Genomic DNA, 22,600 nt, shown 5'->3' on the forward strand with positions numbered 1-22,600 from the left:
GAGAAAGAATATGAGATGATGGTAGGGTTTATCGAGAACTGACCGACTTTTGACCGGCTTCAAAGGCGTTTCTACTTGGAAAATCCTCGGTCCGTGCGATACTAGCCAACACTCTTCGATGGGTCCTGGCCATGCCAGACGGTTACATCGCTTGTTCTCACATCCTTGCTAGGCTTCCTAGGGCAATAGCCTAGCGGCTCCGCAAGGCCCATCACTGCTAACATCTGCATTGGCATTGGTGACTACTGTGTAGACCGCTTCTACAGACTCGCCTCATTCGGATTGGCTGGGGTGGACAAATTGTGGCGTCATAGCTTTACGCAGGAGACACCATATACTAACGAATCCATGCGAATAGTCTGTGGGCTGAGTCAGGGAAGCAGTTATCAACGACAACGCAAGATATGGTCTAGCGAGAAGCAGTGACAATGCTTAACAGAAGCAAAGGCAGCAAGCGGAGTCTCCTAGCTAAGTATGGCCTGTACGCTTAAGCTGCCTGAGCCTAAACGTTATTGGATAGCTAAAAGGCAATGTAGGAATCGACCGTCAGCAAGTTCAAGGCGACGTCAGAAGCTAATTCCTCAAGATACTGGTCTCCCCCCATCCACGAAGCCGCCTGAAACCACCAACTATCTTTTCCGAACCTCATTGCTGTTGTAAACTCCCAGTATTCAGGATACCAGCCTGCAGACTCCCAATCCAGAAACCCAGACAAATGCCCCTCTTCATCGACAAGGATGTTATGAGCCTTGAAATCCCCGTGGGTAAATGTTATCCGATGGGAACGTTGCTGAAGCTTCTTCGCACACAACAGTGCTTCCTCGTACTCTGCAGTTGAAACAAAGCCATGAGGAGAGGCCGGGCTGAAGAGAAAGACATAGAAATCCCTTGTGTCCGCAAAAGGACCTATGGAATGACCAGGAACCCGGGAGCTTCGCATACACGTGCCGAGTGCGGAGCATATGGAATCGTGATAAGGAGAACGCCATAGACGCATAGATTCTATGCATGCTTTCAGTTCATGCAGCCACGGTTCCTCCTCGTCTACTTTCAAAGTATCAGATGAGTTATTTAGTTCCACACCGGGCAATCGTGTCATCAGGATTGAAAATATCCGGTTGAATGGGGCATCTGGATGCTCCCCACAGCCCAAGAATTTCGGAACAGGTATTCCAGCAGCATCAGCCATTTGCATAGCAACAGCCTCCTCTATGCTTGTCCGATCCGTCCATTTCATTACCAGCCCAAACGGTAGTTGCACGATCTGGGCGTCAAATGGGACCTCGAAACATGAGCAGTACCATTGTGAGAAATAGTATAATGCCTCGTGAAGGATGCCGCAAGCTAGGCGTACTATTCTGCCTGGTGCACGGGGCACGGGAGGAGTAGTTTCGGAGATGGCATGTCGTGCTGTCCGCGGCCAGGTGAAGTCCGGTTGCAAGATATGTGGAGCAAAGCGAACAAACAATCTTCTCATCTTTCTTAAGACAATAAACGAGGCACAATCTGTGAACTTGCGGCGCAGTATGGAGTGGTGGATTACGATGGTAATGCTGGAGTCGAGGGTGATGAAGCTCGGGTGGGCGTGCGAGGACGCCACGCAGCAGAAACCCAGCTCAAAGGTCTACTTCAGCGTACATACCATCGGGGGGTCAAAAGTATCCAGACATTCCGCGTTTCTGCGACGCGTCAAAAAATCAGCCCTTTCTTCAACCACCATCTATTCCACCAAGATGAGCTTGTTTGGCACTGAAATTAGTGGAAATAGGAGGCCGTATAAAGCTAGTGATTATGGACTATGATGATTTAGCTCCTTAGAATGGATATTCCACTAATTCTTACCTAAAATGCCTTAAAGATGGCCTCCTTCCAATCTATGAACCTGGCATATTATTCTGGTAAGATAATGCTAAAATCCATACTTCTAAACAGCTGCAGGAGTGGTCTGAATCTCATAGAATTTAAGTGATGGAATGGCCTAGAACCTCCTAAAGAAGAAATTTTTAGAACTCTATCCAGAGCTCTTTCTAGGAGGCAGATCTAAGGTAGATTAGAGGTGATTTAGATATGCTATTATAGAGGTATGGGGTGCTATCCTGCAGGAGGTAATTAACTATCGTATTCACTTAATGCTGCATAGATTGCATGCTGTATATCAAGTAAGGGGCTGGTACACTAAAATATTAATATCTAATGTCCTATAATATTGAAATCATATGGTGGTTGAGAAATATGGGATTAAACATGGCTGATTTTTCGACATTTTGGAGTGTCCGCGGACTTTTGACCTATAATGTACATTGTTTCCTACAGTCGTCTAGCACATACGACCATAGGTGTGGAAAACAGGGCTTCCTGTCCACTCAGCCGTACTTAAGCAGCATTGATGAATGCGGTCAAACAATAGCTGGGCCCTTGAATTCTTGCTGCTTCATAGGTGACAGATGCTAAATTGCAGGGTGAGTGCAGGTGAGCTGGGTGATATTGCTCACATCTAGGGTGAGTGGAGTCGCTGGAGTGATTAAGGGTGAGTAAGTACTAAGTAGGTGAGTAGATAGGTAAATACTAAATAAGTAGATAACTTTATATGAAGAGCACTTTTTATAGGTATAAGTAGGCCCAGGGCTTTTCCATTTCCTGACCATCACCAGCTACTTATTATGCAAAGTATCTTGGCCTTTAAGCTTATCAAATTTATTATTAATTGAATTCGAAGCGATACAGCTTTGCTTATTGCAAGTGAGGATGGAGATGTGTGCCCAGGTGCAAAAGGTTATGATTGGGTTACAGTAAAGGTACAGAGGTCAGGTTACGCCACTGCAGCCCTGAACAGCTGGTGGTCTTCCAATTCTTCCTTAAAGGCACGGGTTCTTGATTTTTTTTGTCAATGAAATTCGATCTCGTAGGTATACTTCGTGGGGTGTTTTGCCACTTACTGGGCATTGCCCACGTTGTTTAGCGGGAACAAGCGGAATAACTATCTAAATAATCTCAATCACACAACGGAAACTCCTCGCGCCGAATCCTTGATTAGTATTCTCCATAATATTCATCAGATGCAGGGCATTCTTGTTCAGGATCAGCGGAATCTCTGCCTGATCGGTCTCCCCTTTTCCCATATTTGATTTCTCAGTCATGCCCTGATACAAGCCTGTCGATTCCTTCGCCGAGATGGCAATCTCGATGGCCCCGACTCGTCGGTAGACGACATCATGATCAGTGTCTCCTGCACGTGCTAGAAGCATCCCTTGCATGGAATAGGCGGAGGCGTATAAAGGCACCAGGAATAACTGTCCCGTGTCTGCCATCTCTCTAAGCCAGTCGTCTTGTTCTAGGTCAATCTGTGTACCCTCTGGTTCATCATTTTTGCTGAAGCGAAGCTCATGATCAACTAGAGAAAGACTTTCGATCATCCCTTCTGACCAACTAAAGTGCAGTGGGAAGAGAAAACCTTCAACCTTGATAGAGCTGTGGTGCGGCATATCGGAACCCCAATAGAAAGAGCGGTCGACGAGCAGCGGGTCCTCAGCCATATGGACAACCCTCATGAAATATTGCACATGACTCTGTAATATTGACGGAAAGCATATCTCGCCATCAAAAGATGCCCAGGCCCAGCTTGGTGCACGGCATTCAACGTAGTCGCGATTAGAATATACGCGCCCACGCTGATGGATGCGGTACCAAGCCAAACTATACGCCAAACAGCTCTGCCACATGCCCGCTAGATACCGATCAGCTGGCCGATTCATCGCGACATATTTTGCTACCCCCGTCAAGGCGATCAGCTTATCCTTCGCAAAGGTAAATTTGCATCGAGAATATTCTTCCATTGCACTATTCCACCACTCGGCAAATTGGAGATCAGTGGCCGAAGAAAACGGCGCGTTCTGAGCAGCCCGTGGATTCGCCACGGCGGGTTGGGATAGTTCTTGTAAGACCTCGTAGATCGCCGGCTTACTCCTGGAACCCACAGTCAACGTAGGGGGTAATCCTCTCGGGAAGGTTTCCAGGGCTTGCAATTGCTGACACTCCCATCCTATCTGTTGGGGTCCAAAATGGATGACTCTGCGTGCTAGGAAGCGTTCTTGGAATACCCAGCCTCGCTTGCTGAGTGGCGCATTGCTTATTTGGTCGTGCCAGAAATCGCTGTTAATGATGTACTGCGTCTCGATCCTTCCCTGAGCATTTACTTCAACTCCAGGTGGCGCAGAAAAGACATGCGAATGGCGAGGGCCAAATAGTCCCTCGGTGCCATTCTCTGACAATGTCGCGGAAATATTCACGAATGCGTGCGAGTACACCTTGTCCATGGTAAGGGACTCTCGGTGCCAGTCTGATTGATCGTCAGTATCTTGAATGATGCATAGGGAGTCGATCCACAGATACTCCACGCCTAGCCGACGGGTTAACAGGATTGCGTCCTGAAACGCCCGAGGCAAGCGCTGGACGTTAATTCCCTGCTGCAGTTGTTGAATGGTCGAGGATCGTAGCATTGGAAATCGATGTGAATTTTGTTGCCATCGATGACTGAGTGTCACATACGGACCCTTGAGACGGGCGCCCTTGGTTATAACCAGCTTAACACCGGCCCCCTGGCCATCGGGCAGGTGCAGTAATCGAGTCGGATACCATGAATTTGCCGAGAAGTTGACACACCTGTGGTGATCTCGAATACAATTATCGATCCACGTTTGGATGAGGGTGAAGTCCGCGGTTGTCGATTGCTGGTTTGTTACGATAACCATTGCGCTACGGAATTCTGCCCTCGACAGGTTAGTTCCTTGGGATCTGTCCCAGAAAAACCCTTTAATTTGGAACAACATCCTTACCTCCTTCTGACATAAAGTCCAAATTAATCACGCATTCATCGCTATCGACGACCTCGCCTCGGAAAAGAGGCATGGCCACCATCTCACAGGGGAGCAAATGCCCGGGGCCATCTCGTATGGCGACGACAGATAGTCTGAAGACAAACGTCATAGGCAGTCCTCGCCATTTCTTGAATAGCGTAGGATGAGTGAATTCCATCCAGGCAACCAATTTCTTACATATCCAGCAAGATGCCTTGAGTAATCGAGGATACGGGGGCAGCTCGTGCTGAGTAGATCCACCCATCCCACCGCGGAGGGTCTCCAGGATCGTTCCGGTACAGCTCTCGCAAAGCTCCATAATGTGGAGTAAGCATATAGCAGTGGGTTTGTATGAGAAAACCGGGTGTAGGGACCTCGTGGAGATCAGTCATCGAGGTTCAGGGGCTCCTTGCAAAATGTCTGCGTAATTGCGCTAGTTTCGTGAGGTAAAATCGCGTTTTCGCGTCGCGCGTCTTCAACCCACCACATTCAAAGCATTAAAAAGAATGATTAATTCAAGAGCTCTAATTCCTATAAGCCCTAATATTATGCGCAATCAGGAGTTGAAGCCGTAGAATTCACTCCTAGACATTAGGTCTATACTATTAATGAGAAGAAGGCAGACTTTCGACGATCCTGAGCCGGAGAAAAGCAATCAAACGAAGTCGCAGAGGAGAATCTGAATCTGAAGACATGGTCGAAATAGGCGTAGGATTGTCTCAGAGATCCTCGCTCCCTCCATAATGGTCAGGCATATTTCAAGGCCACCACCTCGTATCGTTTCAGCCGGCCTTTCTCATTTCCCTGCAAAGCCAACCATATCAGTTATTACTTGTCTCATACTCCTGGCTCGTAACAGCTTGCTGATTGCAAGGTTACGGGTGTTCCTGAAGGAGGAAAACCGTGAAACAATGCGGGAAATGGGAATGTCACTTCCAGTACCCTGACAGACGATTCGACGATAGTGGAGATCATGAAGCTCTCTAAGCCTAGCCCAGAGGTACCCGCGTCGGTCCAGTCGTTGGCGGCAACACGTGAATTTGGTACATCTCCAAAGACCGCCAGCGAGGGTACAGAATCAATCCGCAGGGCCTGGTTGGCTTCAGATACAGAAGAGTACTAGCTCCAGGATTGTATGGATGCACTCTAAACCGGATGCCCCCAGAGCTCAACGAAATTATTGCAACTGCGTGAACAGCAGCTACGTCATTCTGTCACTGTTGAATAGCAGCAAAGGCAATACGGTATAAGTTGGCGACAATGGAAATATGTATTACGTATCTGCCCGATGTCACAAGGACTTCCAGAAGTAAAGATCTCAACCGGGCGGCCCGCCCTCCATCTTAGGCAACGCCACACTTCGCCTTTTCCAGCATAGTCCAGACTCCAGACCCTTATGGGCATGATGAATATGGGAATATGTATGATTATATCCAAGCACAGCGACAGTTCTGGCCGTAGCCACAAAAATGGAAGTATGGTTCCGACATCTGATTTGGAGGGGCTCTGCCCCCGCATTGAGAGAGGAATAGCATGCACCTCGCCTATATCTATGAGGTACAACGCCGACCCAGCCAGAACAAGAGAAGTCCCAGTAACCATTTGCAACTTTTAAATACGATCTTCTTGCGAGGCATAGATCTCACAATGTCCGAGACCATTCTAATTACCGGCGCTTCGGGCTTTCTAGCCGCGCACATCATCCAAGTATTCCTTGAAGCTGGTTACAAAGTCCGTGGAACTGTCCGATCCCCCTCGACTGCCGAAAGAGTCAAATCCCGCTATCCTCAGTTCGCCGATCAACTTTCATTCTCGATTGTTCCCGACATTGCCAAGCCGGGGGCCTTCAACGAAGCCGTCAAGGGCGTATCCGGCGTCATCCACACCGCAAGCCCATTCATCCTTGATGTGGAAGACAATGAGAGAGACCTTCTCCAACCGGCTATTCAAGGAACCCTCAATGTTGTCAAAGCTATTGCAGAATATGCTCCCACCGTGCGGCGCGTTGTCTTGACCTCGTCCTTTGCCGCGATATTAGACCTCACTCAGGGATTGCGACCTGCATACCGTTACACCGAGCAAGACTGGAACCCATGCACATATGAAACAGCAAAGGGAACCTCAAATGCTAGCATAGCATACTGTGCGTCCAAGGCGTTCGCTGAACGAAGCCTCTGGGACTGGGTGGCTGAACAGAAGCCCGGATTTAGCGTGGCTACCATCTGTCCGCCGTGGATCTTTGGGCCGAGTGTTGATAACGGTTCGGCGAAACTGAACGAGTCCACGGAGGTTATCTGGAAGTTGATCACCGGAGCTCGGAAAGAAGTTCCAGAGAATGATTTTGCTGCCTTTGCCAATGTCAAGGATGTTGCGCTGGCCCATTTAAGGGCGTATGTGATGGAAGAGGCGGCTGGTGAGCGCTTTATCATCGCAGGGGGCCAGTTTCTCTATCAGAATGCGTGCGATATCATCCGCAGACGGTTCCCTCTGCTGAGAGACAAGGTGCCCAAGGGTGTGCCAGGTGCGCATTTGGATACGTATATCGCTGATGGCACCAAGGCGGAGCCCTAGGGTCCTGGGCCTCCAGTATCAGAGCTTGGAGGACACTTTGGTCGATACCGTGGAGGATCTGTTAAACAAGCATCCGATCTTGTCCTGACGGCAAGGCTTCCTGTGCGATAATACTCACTTTGCTGTCACATGCTATTAGGAGATAATTACAATAATTGAAAGGCAATATTTTAGAATAACAAACAAGCATGGTAACTACATGGCTATAGTTTTTTCTTCGAGTCCCGAGAATTCGTTGCATAGTTCATACTATCATTGACTAACTATAGACCGGGTGTCCTCGCCCTGCGAAGGGTTAGGTTACCATATTGAGAATCACCATCGCTTAGAATACACAATATACAGAACTCTGAGTACGGATCCGGCTCAGAGACTCGATCAAATCCTGCTACCATGAGTAGCACTACTCTGGCAAATCAAGCATTTCTCCATTACAGATGTCTGGTATGCGTTGTTGTCCCAGACCAGAGCTCGGGCTCGACCCCCGGCGCGTGCTGGCTCTGATCAATGAGTTACCAAGTTTTTCCTATTGGAATTGTCCATGAGTAACTCTTTCACAGTGTATATTGGTGTTCCCGTGTTTTTAGTACTGTATTTTAGTCACTGGCTAACCTTCTGGCATGATCCGTGGGCGTGGCGCAGTGAGGATGATAAATACATAGACTGGGTTGGCGGAGGTTGTTACAGCGGAGTGGCTACCTTGGGTTAGAGATGTGTGGTGGAAGAAGATGATAGTCATTGTTGAGTAGGTGTACCTGTCCCTGTATATTCTCAATCAACTGTTATTCTTTAACCTGGTATTTCTATAGTAACATATAATAGCGGATTGCATATCCATGGTAAGGATTACAGCTATCACTAACTATATCAATCAATGACGACACAAGATATGGATGGCGACTGTCCCACTATGGATAAGATAATTGGTCACTAGCAATGCTTGACTAAGTGGATCACATTCCTCACATCACTAAAAGAACATTCTCATAATGATAAGTTCCACAGATAAGATAAAAGATAGAGAATTTATGGCGACAATCGGCCCACCCCGTCGGCCACATCCGTTCTTCACCATATATAACAAGCCATCTCCCTCCCAGCTAAACATCCAGAGTCCGAGTCCCAATGTCCAGCAAGTAAAATGCCAACCCTCACCCCTCTCTCCCACTCTTCCAAGCTCGGCGCCATCCTAACAGACATCTGCCTCGAAAACCTCACCCCGAAACACTTCGCACTCATCTCCTCAGCCCTCCACAACCACCTCGTCCTCATTATCAAGGACCAGTCGCGTCTCTCCCCGAAAGCCCAATACGAGCTAACCAAGCGCTTCGACCCCGCCGCCACCTCCTACGGCCACGGCAAGACCATCGATGCGAAGCGCTCAATCCTCCACCCCGATCTGAAGACCATCCCGCATCAGCCCCAGGTGCAGGTTATCGGGCACGGGCACATAGACTCGTACGAGGGGCTGGAGAACTTTACGCTTAAGCACCCGCATCATCGCACGTTTCATCAGACGCATGTTCCGGACCACGAAGATAAAGCCGTGACACGGTTCTACAGGTGGCATATCGACGCCGCGCTGTACGGGCTGCATCCGCCCAAGGTGACCAGCCTGCTGGCGGTTAGGGTGCCAAAAGGGAGGACACAGATGCTGCGGTATGATGACGGGTCAGGCGAGGAGATGGAGGTCCCCCTGGGCACAACGGCATTTGTGAGCGGGGAGCTTATGTATGAGCGGTTGTCCCCGCAGGAGAAGGAGTTTGTCTGTGGGAGTCGGGTGGAATATGCCCCTCATCCGTATGTTCCCCCAGTATCAATCTAGTACTGGCTGGCTGGCTAACTGTGGATGTGTAGGTATGTGTGGATGTCGCGCGCGCGATCCCGGCCCACGGGTTTGGGCCTGGTTTCCGAGAACCACGAGCTACCGCTGGATGAGCTGCCTCCGGTAGAGGAGGATAAGATCCAGATTCTGCCGATGGTGTGGCAGAACCCCGTTACGGGGCGGCCGGCGCTGCAGATCCACCCGTCGGCTGTGCGGAAGATCCATCTGAAGGATGGGACGGTGATTGATGACTTGGAAAAGGTGCGGGAGATTGTGTATAACCTGCAGCGGCCGGCAATTAGCCCGCAGTATGTCTATGCGCATGACTGGGAGGAGGGCGATCTGGTCTTGTTTCATAATCGGGGAGTGCTGCATTCTGTTGTTGGGGCGTTTGGCGATGATGAGGTGCGTTTGTTCCGGCAGTGTAATCTGGCAGCGTCGGAGGGGCCGTTGGAGTATCGGCCTTAGTCCAGTATGACATGTACAATATCATTTCGCAAAAGGCGAGGTTGAGAAAAGAGGTTCAAACTGGGGTAGAGGACATGTCGATGTGCACTCTGTGGCACAGCCAAATAGTTGACAGTAACATTGCGACGATCGTGCTTTGATAGACTGCCATCTGTTGGCTCGCTCAAAAGTACGAGGGCGCATATCCCCGCTAATAGGTGCTATTGCAATAGTCCTTGAACACCACGTCAAGCGAGTGGCTATGGCTAGTCGCTGCGCCGCGTTAATACATTTCGATCTTCCTATTAACAGCGGGAAGATCTTTACTAGCGACGACTGGAATCCGGTTAGTTGGGAGGAGGCGTGTAGGACCGAGGATCTCTCGGTTGCTTACAGGGCAAAGTAAGAAATATGCAGAGCGTGCAGGTGCGTCGCAGATCCTGTTCAACTTGGATCAACCATCATTGATGCTTTCACAATGCAGCCTGGGGCTCCCAGCCTGGGGCTCCATCGAGAACAAAAAAGCGCAGTTCGACCTCGTTGTGCTCTGTTCCCCCATGGTTTATGGGCCTCTGCAACATACGATCAATAATATAGGTCTAATGGTCGGATCTGGACGTTATTTCTAGACTCCTCTTCCAACGCACCGTTACCTCCAAATGGTGTTCACTAATACGTGGACGTCAGGGCATGACCGTCCGTCCATTCTAGATAATGATTGTTGACTAACATCTATTGGAATATGCAGGACTTAGCACGCGCCCATATCCTCGCCGCTACGAGCCCCGCAGCGGCAAATAAGCGAATGGTTATTGCCGGTGTGCGTCTCAGACAATCGCGGATATCAAACGGGGAACTTTCCCTGCAGCGGCTGATTGCTGTCCAATTGGCAACCGGGCGTTTCTTCACTCTCTGAAGATGCGTACTATGTAGATGTCTCGATGGCACATGAGACGTTGGAATTGACGTTTCGACAGGTTGAGGAAACTTTCGTTGACCTTCTGGACAGCTTCTGCAGCTCAATAGCAAAGTAGCTAATTTAGTCTTGATCCTATACTATAATACCTATCTCAGGTCATCTTCGACTCGATTATATGAATTTGTCAGCCGCCGGAGACATTTGAGGCATAGTTAAAACGAACCCAAGTTTATGACTCACGTAGTCGGAGCTGGCTGAATAAGCTTAGTACCTATAAAGTTAGGTATCGCATAATCAATCAGTGGGGCCTCTCAAGGTGATTGAAGGGACTATTCGTTGGATGAAAGGAAGGCTGACTCCCTGACTTACCCCGCTAGAACCTTGTTGTGGTGCGCCATCTCACACTCTAGAGTCTCTGGACCCTTGCCCCAGGCAGCAATGCCAGAGTAATAGTACTAGATAGAACCATCACGAAGAAATGATGCAACAGCAAGGACAGTATAAGACACGCCAACTTGACAAAAACCTATCTCCGGTCCGTAGACGATTAACTATCAAAATGACGGACTTTGTCCAGAAAACCCACAGAGCGCCCTATGAAGAAATCAACCCCCGGCTTCCAAATCTAAGCCAGCAACGCCGCACAATACTTATCACCGGCGGCTCCTCGGGCATAGGATTTGCCATTGCGCGCGCCTTCGCCCTCGCCGATGCTGATCGAGTGATTATCCTCGGGCGTCGAGAAGCAGCCGTCACAGAGGCCGTTTCTTCGCTGCGCTCCGAGCTGCCTTCCTCCTTCCAGGGCCAGATATCAGGTCGCGTCTGTGACATTTCCGATCAAGCACATATTGACGACCTGTGGGACCAGCTCGCACGGGATAATGTCGATGTTGATGTCGTCCTCCTGAATGCGGCGAGCTTCTCCCAGGTGAAGCCGGTGCTAGATCTGGGAGTCGATACGCTGCTGGCCGATTACCGGGTGAATGTGCTAGCTCCGTACCGGTTTGCGCAACGATTATCGAGACAAAATGCGAGCAAGAAGAAGGTATGTCGTTATTCTTCTCCTACCTACGCTAGTACTGTTGAAAGGTTCTTCCACCAACTTTCCGTTCCAACCTACTAGTATCTGATCAATGTATCCACAATCGCAATCCACAATTTCGACATGGCACCGAATAATCTGAACTACGGCGCAAGCAAGAATGCAGCTGCTCTTCTTCTGCAGCTTATCGCCAGAGACGTGCCACCCAGCGACATGCAGATTGTTAGCTTCCACCCGGGCGCTGTCCTGACCGAGACAGCTAGAAGCCATGGATACGATGAGAATACCCTGCCATGGGACGACGGTAAGCACCTTTCCTACTCTTTGCAAGCCAGTTCACTTCCTGCAACACCTTAATGGTGCTTTCAAGCAAGCTGACATTGCCCTTGCCTTGCCTGCGGACAGTCAATCTCCCTGGCCAATTTGCAGTGTGGGCAGCCTCCGACGAAGCGGAGTTCCTGCACGGCCGATTTGTGCATGCTTCTTGGGATGTCACTGAGCTTCAGTCTGCGAATACCCGGGCCTTGCTTGATAATGACCATGGCTTGCTGAGGGTTGGAGTGAACGGCCTGTAAGGAGTGATTGATGTAAGTGAGATTTATTGAAGATGGGATGACGGCCTTACATTCCTGAGTACTATTACATAGTGAACGGACGGGAATTAGTTTGCCAATATATGATATTAGACGCAATATGTTTAAAATCATGAATGGTCCTACTATGTCTTTTGTTGGACTGTAGGAAAATCCATGGAGACCGATAAGGGACAAGGGTGCTCTTCAAGGCCGAGAACTTCCAACGAACAGGCTCGTTCAAGCTCCGCGGCGCAATGTCCAAACTTGTCGGCCTCCTCCGCGAGCGGCAAGAATCCAATCACCGCATCCTCCGGTAACCACGGTATTGGCGCTGGTTGCGCGGCTAAGACGCTGGGCAGGGGACCTCACTGTCGTCCTTCCGGAAAATGTCGTGCCTGCGAAGCTAGAGAAAATCAACTCGTACGGTGCGGTACCCTCTGTGCACCGTTTGGTAGCCTAGCAGTACCAACAAACAAATGTATGAGACCGAAAACATAGGAATCCCAATTTGCTTGCGAAGGTTATTGCGCAGGATATTGGCTGTATGGACGTCCTGATGCTTTATGTTTAATCGGGATTTAAGGAAAACCATAGTCTCCCCGTTACTTACCCTCCGGCTGAACCTTCTGCCCTACATTTGTTCTGTTCTGATTGAAGAAAATCATCGAGTACCCTGGGATGTAAGAAAATGCTATGACAACTCACAAATAAACCTACCTTAAGTGGATGAAGTATAGTTACGCTCATATGCCTTTACATTGGCATCCTTATTACGGTAATTGACGATAATTTTCTCGACCTTGGGTTTCTTAATTACTACCCGTAATAAGTTAAGGGTGCCTGGTTTACTACCTAAGAAAGCGCAGTATCGCTAGGGAGGTCTGATACCTGTCATATAAAACAAACACTTCAGACACTTTTTCCCTTTCTCCTACCATCTCCCACAAATCATGTTGTCCGCGACTAGAAATTTCCTCAGGACACAGATCCGGACCTCAAGTTTCTCAATTTTGCAGAATGCAATTCCTCTTGCAAGAAACACCATACACTCGTCACTCCGATCTTCCCGACTCTTTGCACAGAAATATCAGGTTCAAAGAATGACTTCATCAGACCGCTCAACAAGTACCCATGAAAAAGCATTAGCAGCGCTGGCGAGATTATCCAAACGCGATCCACCTCGGCATCCGTCTAAGCGCACCCCTTATCAGGAATCTCGTCATAATCTTGCTGACCGCGTCGAGAAAGCTCTAAAAGAAGCTGGCTTGCGCACCTGGGGCTTCCTATTTATCGATGCACCTATCGAAATGATTCCGACTGGGCCGAATTTCTAGACCGGTACCGATGGCATATCTCCGACATGCTCAAGAACCATAACGGTCTAGATATGCTTGATAGCTTTCAGACTACCGTCTTCGAGCACCGAGCCCTTTTGAAGGTGCGAGCACGGCGACAATCCGTAAGCATTTCCAGAAATGGGCAACGACTGCTATTCAGGAAGAGTCAGGCGGCTCTCCTGATATGATTCGGTACTCTAACGTTGAAGCGGCGCGTTATCGGTTCTGTCTTTTCGTTGATGAAGAGTCATTGCAAAGTGTTCTTCAGGCACCTATTGACGACTGCCTCAATAAAGATGCATTCTTGAATATGCTGCACGGGTGGTGGAAACCTGAGTCTATTGAAGATTTCATCCAGGAAGATCTTGAAGACGTAGATAACCCAGAGGACCTACTTGATGATGGTTATGATCCTGTCGAAGGGTGTACTTTGAAGGGTGTTGGGTGGATGAAGGTTGCTTTATGTGACGCGGGCCTGGAAGGTTTTCAGAAGATGGGCGAGGCTGGTGAGTGGGAAAGACTATATGAGCGTCCTCAGGAGATTTGTTATAATATTTCGAATTTCCATGCTCGGCGATAGAGCCATGGCATATTAAGAAATGAAAAGAGTCAAGAAGGTACATATGTAGTGGATGCCAGATTAGCCAGCAGTACCAAGTCCCTGGTAGGAAGAGGCAGTGAACCACTACCTGTGGCAGGTAAAAGAGTTTCCTGAAGTACCTGCTCCTGCTAGACTTATACAGCAAAACTAGTATCTTAAATATTAAAATCTAGAAGCTCAACCTGTCTCATACTATATACAATTCTATCTCACCTGCACTATAGAACCTAATAATACCTTGCTTAACGCCTTCCTTAATTTATACTTAGCTAGTAAGCTATTAAAGACCTAGAAGGCCCTTACTAGTAGATGACTAACTACTAAGAACCTTAAACAAGAAACTTATACTTACTACGAAAAGAGTATATCTAGATATTATAGCTATAGACTTAATAGGAGAACTCCATCTCGCAGTTTGGACATTTGTAGAGCTACCCGCCGTCGTCGAGACCATTGTCTATATACTTCCGACTCTGGTGGTAAGCGTGGGCTATATTGTCAATTTCTCCCTTGGTAGCTCAGACGCCCAATTTTCAGGTTCCAGCCACGGCGTTATAGAAGAGTTGCCTTCTGAATCTTACTATTCCTACTTTGTTGCTGAATCACTTTGGTATCGTAGACTCGGAGAACTGACTGTGACGAACAACGGCATCGATACTCCTAGCCACATGGCTGATATTGGATTTAGTCAAGCCCCTATGCTCGTTAGCACGGGAACCGCAAGGAAGAGAAGTAATTTCTCCTAATTGCCACCTACGCTATAGAGAGTCTGCCAGTATCTTGCAAATAAACATGGAACGACTCTCGGAGCATGTCGATCTGCCCTGAGCTTAAGCCAGTGTATCTAGTAGAATGTCCGGTTAGCCTCGTAATAAGTTAGCCACATATCAGGCAACCGAGGATGGAAATCAGGGACGCACGAGAACATCCCAGCTTGGGTCGTGAGAAAGGACCAATCTCGCGGAGTGTCGAGTTCTTCCAGCAAAGTTCGAAGGTGAAGACGGCGCCTTTTCAGCTCTGCAGCCATGGTTTGCAGGTTGCTCTTCCATTCTTTAGCAAGATTCGCACAGCCCAGAATTGACTCGACGAGTTTCGATCCGAACACTGGCATTGCCCCCGTCTCCGCTCGGGCCAAAAGCTTCATATGTTTCTCGGTCTTCTTTGCCAGATCGGCGGTAGGCAGCGGAATAGACAGTGAGCCTATTCGTTCGCCGTATATTCCAAAGGTCTTACCGTAAGACGTCGCACATAACATGGGAATCCCTTTTTCAACAAACAGCCGAAGCGGGGCGCTGTCCCTGTCGTAGTCCCCAGAGGCAAACCCTAGATAGGCTGCATCGAAGAATGCGAAGTGGCCTTTTCGGCGGAAGTCATCGACTAGGGAATTCCATTGTTCCTGAGAAAGATCACACCCGGTCGGATTATTGGCCGCGACTTGGAGGACGACAACGGACTGATTTGGTATCTGGTTCAGCGCGTCTTTCAATTCACTGAAAGCAACCGCTCCAGATTCGGGACTATAGTAAGGGAGATTGCTGACAGCAATATTCAAGTAGCGGAAGACATTGGGATGGTTCGCTGGTCACAGTTAGAATTACCATTGGCCTGAATGAACGACTGACTGCCATACTCCAAGTTTCTTTGGGAATATACACTCTCTTTGGAGCGCCCTTTTTCCAAGGACTGTAATGCCGATCCAGAAACACTGCACCCATGTGGCACGCTCCACTACCACCGAGTGTCTGGATAGTGACAATGCTAGGTGTCAAACAGACCCTGGTCAACGCTCAGTCCACCTGGAGGGTCTGCTCGCGTACCACTTATCCTTGGTGTAACTGGATTCTCCACCTAAGATCAGCCTGGAAGTCAAATCTCTAAAGTGTTGGGTGCCGATATGGGATGGCGGGTACTCGTGATCCCAGAGTGGATCATTATATAAAAGTTCCCTAGCCTAGAATGCGAACGGTTGTCAGCAGCGGCTCTCCAGTTGAGCGCTTGATTGCACCTGTTTCACGGCGGGTAGAACGAAGGCTTTTCCCTCGTCGGTGCGGTAGACGCCGCACATCAAATTAGCTTTTAGAGGACTTTGATCCTGGTTAAACAGCGCCTGCAGGGTGTTTACGCTCTCTGTGCACCAGGCCAATCAGCTTGGGCTCACCCACGAGGAGAATACAAACCTAGCTCCGGATCCGACAGATCATGAAATGGGGTCTCCGTCATCTTGGGCCTTTTTTTACCCCTTCTTCACCAATTCCCTTCTCTGTTGGGATCGGCGAAATATCTGTGCGTGGTGAGCGCCGTTTGCTTGGTTCTCGCGCGGACTGGGCAATATATATGAGCTCGTGAGCATCCGCCTCCGCAGCCACTTGAACTAGGCTCAGATAAGGTACCCTCTTTCTCGACCAATATAACAAGTGCGAGGCTCTTGTCAGCTGTACAGTCACCTAGTCTGGTTGATCAGCACAATCCATTACTCTTTGTCACCTTGCACTGCAACCTCAGTCAACAGTGACGTCATTAACACAGTACTGTGCCCACGGGTACTTTCATTATTTTGCTAGAAACATTCGCAGGAGAAAGTACCAAAATGAGTAGAGCAGTATTGAAACTTGAGATGTAATATGCACGGTTTCAATGTATTGTCAAAAAGCTCGAGCCTCGGAGCATTGATGGCATTCTCCCGCTGCGGTGGCTTTGGGAACATGATAAGAGACCATTTTCTTGATTGACGCGTTCAAATCAGTTCATATCAATGACATTGACGATGATGATATTGTAGCCTTACAGAATTTAAATGTTTTTTGCTAGATTTGCAGTACCTAGACACCCAAATCTGCTGCCTGGGCTGGAGTGACCGCTTTTCCCAGCCGATCTTCCCCTGCAACGCCTACGAATCTTTTACTGTGTTAACTGCTGGCCTGGGATATGGGAAAACATACTATATCTTTTCCTCAGTTATCTCTAAGGAATTATTCATGCGATGTGTCTACACTACAGCTACCGGTGTCCAGTCGGCCGATTGAGCATATCTAGCTTGAGGGATGTAACCTTGGTTCACAAGCTATATGTGTGATGACCAGGAGCTGTAAGTGTCTATGATATCTTTAACCTCTTCTTTGCTAAGAAGCTTTTATAGCAAGCTTCCCTCAATGCTCATAATCTATAATGAAGCCCTGCTTCTTCACAAAGGTTAAGTGGAGGAACTTCTTGTGTAAGATCATGGCTACCTTACACCATACAATGAGACCCCAAAGTTTAGATCCTTTGGCGACTTTGCTGCTCTGCAGAGGCTGGTTGTGGAGTGTAACACAATCTCTGTGTAAGACTCTTTACCGCTGTCACTTTGTTCAACTATTTAATTAAGTCAGAACTCTATGCAGATATTCGTCATAAAGAACTGGAGGACCTAGAGCCTGATTCAACTGCAGAACAAGTAGTGTAGGAATCATATAAGGATGGTATCTTCTCTGACAAGAAGTTCTGGGACAGGGCCAGTATCGAACAGGTTCACCAATTTTTTACTGAGTATCTCCGTGCTAGTAAAGGTCGCGGTGATGGTTGATTTGAAGGATGCCTTATTATTAATGAATGATCCCTTAAGTTAATTATAGCTAGTCCCATTACTCCTTAAATGCACAGTCAAGCTTATGGCTTTGTTAGTATGATTGATGGGTGGTAACCTGAGATGCGGTATAATCCGCAATACACTGGCTCTATATGGGTTGAAATTTGTTGCTTGTGGCCTCTCTATATAGAGTTGGCTAGTAAGTACATATAGGAACTGTGTCCCTCTGTTCCTGAGGGCTTAATCCTGTTTATGATAGTGGAACTGGGAAAGCACATGATGAAGAGGGAAATATCCATCTAATTGCACAGATCGGGGCGTTCAGCTATTTTGAGGGTTTTATTTGTTCGCATAAGCTTTGGAACTGCCATAGCGCACTTCAAAGCAACAGGAGCGTGGCCATAAAGCTAGTGGGTTATGGAGAACCAATCATCATGGAGATAAATCAAACCTGGCCCTCTATTATTTTTTCGGCATTATGGATTAGAAAACCCTAAAGGGTCCGATGCTGCATTTAGCTATAGAGCTCGATGATTGTTGAAGTGTAGAATATGCAGTCAACTTTTCAACCTCGTCAATACGAGGGGTTGCGCAGCAACTACAGGTCGGACGAGACGCAAAATGCATACTGATGTAAGCCACCTACAGGGATCGCGTATGCTTGCTGGATTCGGCATAAGCTGTTTTGCGCATTGTCCGTTCTAGCCAACTATAAAAGAACGCTACGCCATTATGCGAGAATACTAAAGAACACCTCCTCCCCCGTTTGAACGCCGTTTGTTACCAGACAGAATCTGCCTCATCATGAAAGTCTGTCTCGCTCTCTCTGCTCTTGCCTTCCTTCTTCCTTGCCCGGCCGCAGCGGTCGACCTTGATCCAACAGCAGACTGTGGCACGCACAGTATAGGCTGGATCAACCAGTGCACCCGATCTGCCTCCAATTGCTGCTACTACGCAGCCGAAAAGGCCAATACAACCTGTCCGATGACTCGTGCAAAACATTATGCCTTGCGAGGACGGTGCGTGTCGCTCTTCGAGGGCAGCGCAAATCCCTACAACAAAACCGACTGTGTCACCGCCACTCTCGCCGGCATAGCCTTGCTTATGGGGAATTTTGACCTCGGCTTCAGTTGTACTATTGATGACATCAAAGACATGCCGTAGGTGGTTTCGGCGTTTCCCTGTACGAGGCTTCATTGAGAATCATCCACGAAAAAGTCGAGATGGGCATATTGGCGGTGTAAATGTACAACTGAGCACACTATTAGTACAGTAGCGTCTATAATACAAAGCATCGTCCGCACTACAGCTGGTCCAGCAATGACTTTACACTCTCCGGAAGGGAGGGATGGTCTCGACAGTAAAATCGGCCAAATCTCTTGCAGGAAGGGCTCGACTGGCCAACGAAAACCGTCTGTCAACACCCAAGGTTTATGCGGGGGTCTGACCCAGCCTCTTCTGTACCTTGAATTATACTATATCAGTATACTCATACTCCCATGAGAGAATATGAATATGGATAAGTTACTGAACCTAGTATTTACTCAGAGTAGGATATCTTAGTTGTCTGTCCATGTAAAGACTACAGCAGCAGCTTGCCCAACAAAGACTAGCCGCTGAGTTCATGAGTTGCCCGTGGTCAGCCGGCACTACCCTAGCATTAGGTCCTCGCGGATTTCAAAGTCAGTCGCCCCGCAACACTTGTTTAGTTTACTTGTCTCGTAAGCAGTTTTCTTGAGGGCCGGGCCGAGCCTCATTGGCTTAGATTTAGATGAAAAGGCGATAGCTTCTGCGGCTAGGGTGGTGAAAGCTTTGGTTTGACCACGGTCGTAGGCCGTACGGAGTACTACGATTCGAATCCCCTAAGTCCTCCCTAATTGCCAGCATGTCAGCAGAAATTGACGACGACCTCTTTTGCTGTTTCCTACTCAAGCAGAAACTTCCCTGATCCCCGACATCAGCCATACCCATTATTCATGACAGATAATTCGGCCCCAGAAACCTGGAGAGAATGGCATCATATAATACGGTTGCACAAGAAGAAAATCCAAGCTCGGCATCTCCTCGAGAAGCTGAAGGTAGTCACTTGTTGGATGCAAATCTAGAATCATGCTTCAGAAACTGCTACTCTTTCCACCTCTGCTTCTTTGCATTGGGATCAGCCTTTTCCTGATCACAGGCCCGGTTGACGGATGGACATTCAAGGGCAGACAGTATGACTAGATTTCAGCCAACCGAGCCACAACGCAATTAATTGTTCAGACTCTGGCTAGTCTCTTGGGTTTGACTCTGGTGGCTACAGTCAGGTCTTTGGCTAACTTTTGGGCGCGCAATTGGCTGACCCAAAGGCCGATGCTTCTTGATACTGTGGCTTTCTTCAGCTCCATGACAACATCCCAAATCAATTGGTCCTTGCGAGGAATTAGGCTGCCAGCGCTACTCTTAACTGCCTTGGTTGCTCTGGTTCCAGCTGCCGTCTGGGCCGGCGCTATCACCCCAATCCTCACTGTCTTGACCGACGAGACACCGCTCTCAATCCCGACTGCGCGTTGGACGAATGCTAGTGGATAGAGCTTGTTTTATAGTTTTCTGGTTTCTGCTGCCTAGGTTGCCCGCTACAAATCTATGAAGGACTATCTTAATCGGTGGACCGGGAGTCATAACAATTGAATAAATGCTAAAGCCGAAGTCAGGAAGCAGATAGTAATCATGACGGATAATTTCAGGAGACCAATGTTGGCCAGGCTCGTGGAGCCTAACACTAGGAATCAAGCTAATGTAGCTTCAATGATGCTTAATACTCTTTTGGGTTTCAATTCTTGAAAGAAGACAGAAGTAAGACCTTCCATCTCATTCCTCATGCCTAGTATGTTTACTAGTCAAAACGCTGTTTTGCTCTGCTTGATATATGATTAACTCCAAGTTGTACCATAGTTTATGTCTGCATACCGTATGCATGCTTTAGGGGCCTAAAACACGCAACATCAAGCAGCTGAAGTAGATGAAATGAATGTGGAGGCATATTAAAGGTATAATCTAACTGTCCTTGAAGGAGGCTAGATGGGTTTTATAAGTACTATATAGCGTTAACACCACGCTATCTGATGGGTGGAATATAGTTTCCTACTAACGTCTCAGAGTCACAGCCTGTCAACATCCCACAAAATACCTGCTAATTTAGCTTATTTGCATTAGCTATGCTCTTAGCTTAAAAGCACCTGACCAGTTTCCCCTAAATCACTGTCAATGACTTCCCAATAGTTCGTCATGCCCCGCCTCCAGCCAGCTCTCTCCAAAATTCCCTGAAACTGAGCGTGTTTATCAGTATCCTCACGGCTTCTAACTTTACACCACAGTCAGCTACTGAGCCTTCAAATAGCAATATGGACTCACATCTATGGATTCCAGAATTGTTCGCGGTTTCTCTACTTACGATACTTTGCTTTGTAGGTGATATCCTCTAAGGTTTCATTTTTTATGTTTTGAATCATAGAACATTCAAGCTAAACCATTCATTAAGGTTCTATACACATACAGTGTAGTAGTACCTGTACTTGCAGCAGTTGAAACGTCTCCAACTGCCCTACATGGTACTTCGGATGAGAACTCCGAAACTAATAACGACAAACCTGCTTATGAAAAACGCTCTACACTTAGAGGTGCTGCCTCAAAGCCCAGTCCCACTGGCCTTATCACAGTGGGAAAATGTCTTGAGCAACACCTTGGTCACTGGTATCGGTACCGTGGCTTAAGCATGGCTCTAGCCTACCGGTTGGCCAAAGCAGTCTTGATCTACCTTACTCCTCTCAGTCCTCTCCGGGACAATAATATCTTCCAATGGTTCCTCTATAACGCAGCCATCGAAACGTCTCTTTCAATCCTGCAGGTGGCTCTCGTCCATATCATCATCTCACGGCCTTCTCATCAGCGGTTCTATCAGTACATCCCAGGTCTAAGTAGCTGGGTAACTATTGCCCCGATCGCTACCCTCTCCAGCACTCTGGCAAGTGCGAATTTCTACTTTCCCATATTTCTGATTAGACAATTCGGGAAGGCGGGTGGAGCAGGCTCAATCACCAGCACTACGGAATCCTACACGATTGGAATAACCTTGCTTGCGACAGCCCTCCTGTTTTTCCTAGGTGTTGCTCCAACGCGTGCGATCTTTATCCGACAGGCTGCTTCCTTACTGCCCGAGCATATCGAGCTGGCTGTGCCCTTTGACCATACGTTTGGCGGGAAGGTGGTCCCCGTTGCGCTTGGAGGGAGCGGGAGATTGAATATTTCGGATGCATGGGTTAGCTTTACCTTTGCTGGTCGCGTTCGCTACTTTAGAATCCTCGGGAAGGCTTTTGTACTCATGATGACGGGCTGGTTTCTCCTTTTCTTTATTACTATGCCTTTGGGCTATTCTGTGGTGTCTGAATTGGATATCAATTTCCTTGCGTGATCAGGCCGTTTATTACCAGGTTTTAGCTTGGCCTCTCTAGTTGTTGGTTATTGAAATATTCTGTAGATGGGTTCTATATGGTCCATCAGGTGACACTGGTGATAGAGAGTAGTTTTGTAAAGACTTTATGACTTCTGGTCTTTGAAATCATGCCAGCGTTTGTATAGGTATTGTGAAATACTATAGTAAAACGTACGAGATCTAAATTCAAGATCTTTTTATATCAAAATAATCTACACATAAATTATTTTAATACATCTATAGAATTTAATGGATTCATTCTAGCGACAATCCCCAACCTAGATGTGTGTTTGTGACCTAAAATCCCTTTGCAAAGGATAATTGGCTACACCCAATGATGATTATCTAACAGGCCGAGCCGCAAAGAGGGTCAGGGAGAAATGACAATAGTGAT

The 22,600-nt window shown here is 47.9% G+C and overlaps 6 protein-coding genes across 6 annotated transcripts; 3 read left to right on the forward strand and 3 right to left on the reverse strand.

Moving 5' to 3' along the window:
- Positions 1 to 520: 520 nt before the first annotated feature.
- On the reverse strand, positions 521 to 1,477 carry ALT_8783 (uncharacterized protein; the record flags this gene model as incomplete). The annotated part of the gene is made up of 1 exon (XM_033557741.2): positions 521 to 1,477. One exon carries the CDS (start codon positions 1,475 to 1,477, stop codon positions 521 to 523), a length of 957 nt encoding a protein of 318 aa, XP_033413632.2.
- Positions 1,478 to 2,981: 1,504 nt separating this feature from the next.
- On the reverse strand, positions 2,982 to 5,245 carry ALT_8784 (HET domain-containing protein; the record flags this gene model as incomplete). Its single annotated transcript, XM_089600473.1, has 3 exons — positions 2,982 to 4,762; positions 4,833 to 4,966; positions 5,052 to 5,245. The coding sequence occupies 3 exons, from the start codon at positions 5,243 to 5,245 to the stop codon at positions 2,982 to 2,984; spliced, it is 2,109 nt and encodes a 702-aa protein (XP_089455366.1).
- Positions 5,246 to 6,500: 1,255 nt separating this feature from the next.
- Positions 6,501 to 7,424, forward strand: ALT_8785 (SDR family oxidoreductase; the record flags this gene model as incomplete). Its single annotated transcript, XM_033557739.2, has 1 exon — positions 6,501 to 7,424. The coding sequence occupies one exon, from the start codon at positions 6,501 to 6,503 to the stop codon at positions 7,422 to 7,424; it is 924 nt and encodes a 307-aa protein (XP_033413630.2).
- A 1,141-nt stretch (positions 7,425 to 8,565) lies between these two features.
- Positions 8,566 to 14,149, forward strand: ALT_8786 (putative dioxygenase C576.01c; the record flags this gene model as incomplete). Its single annotated transcript, XM_089600474.1, has 6 exons — positions 8,566 to 9,224; positions 9,282 to 9,654; positions 11,193 to 11,660; positions 11,739 to 11,961; positions 13,567 to 13,670; positions 13,730 to 14,149. The coding sequence occupies 6 exons, from the start codon at positions 8,566 to 8,568 to the stop codon at positions 14,147 to 14,149; spliced, it is 2,247 nt and encodes a 748-aa protein (XP_089455367.1).
- Positions 14,150 to 14,772: 623 nt separating this feature from the next.
- ALT_8787 (aspartate aminotransferase, cytoplasmic isozyme 1) lies at positions 14,773 to 16,390 on the reverse strand (the record flags this gene model as incomplete). Its single annotated transcript, XM_033557735.2, has 7 exons — positions 14,773 to 14,866; positions 14,928 to 15,014; positions 15,091 to 15,748; positions 15,801 to 15,928; positions 15,988 to 16,121; positions 16,176 to 16,297; positions 16,348 to 16,390. 7 exons carry the CDS (start codon positions 16,388 to 16,390, stop codon positions 14,773 to 14,775), a joined length of 1,266 nt encoding a protein of 421 aa, XP_033413626.2.
- A 2,149-nt stretch (positions 16,391 to 18,539) lies between these two features.
- On the forward strand, positions 18,540 to 22,185 carry ALT_8788 (uncharacterized protein; the record flags this gene model as incomplete). The annotated part of the gene is made up of 2 exons (XM_033557734.2): positions 18,540 to 18,895; positions 21,393 to 22,185. 2 exons carry the CDS (start codon positions 18,540 to 18,542, stop codon positions 22,183 to 22,185), a joined length of 1,149 nt encoding a protein of 382 aa, XP_033413625.2.
- Between the last annotated feature and the right edge of the window lie 415 nt (positions 22,186 to 22,600).

This window comes from Aspergillus lentulus (assembly GCF_001445615.1).
Source record: "Aspergillus lentulus DNA, contig: Alt16, strain: IFM 54703, whole genome shotgun sequence".
NCBI classification, from domain to species: Eukaryota; Fungi; Ascomycota; class Eurotiomycetes; order Eurotiales; family Aspergillaceae; genus Aspergillus; species Aspergillus lentulus.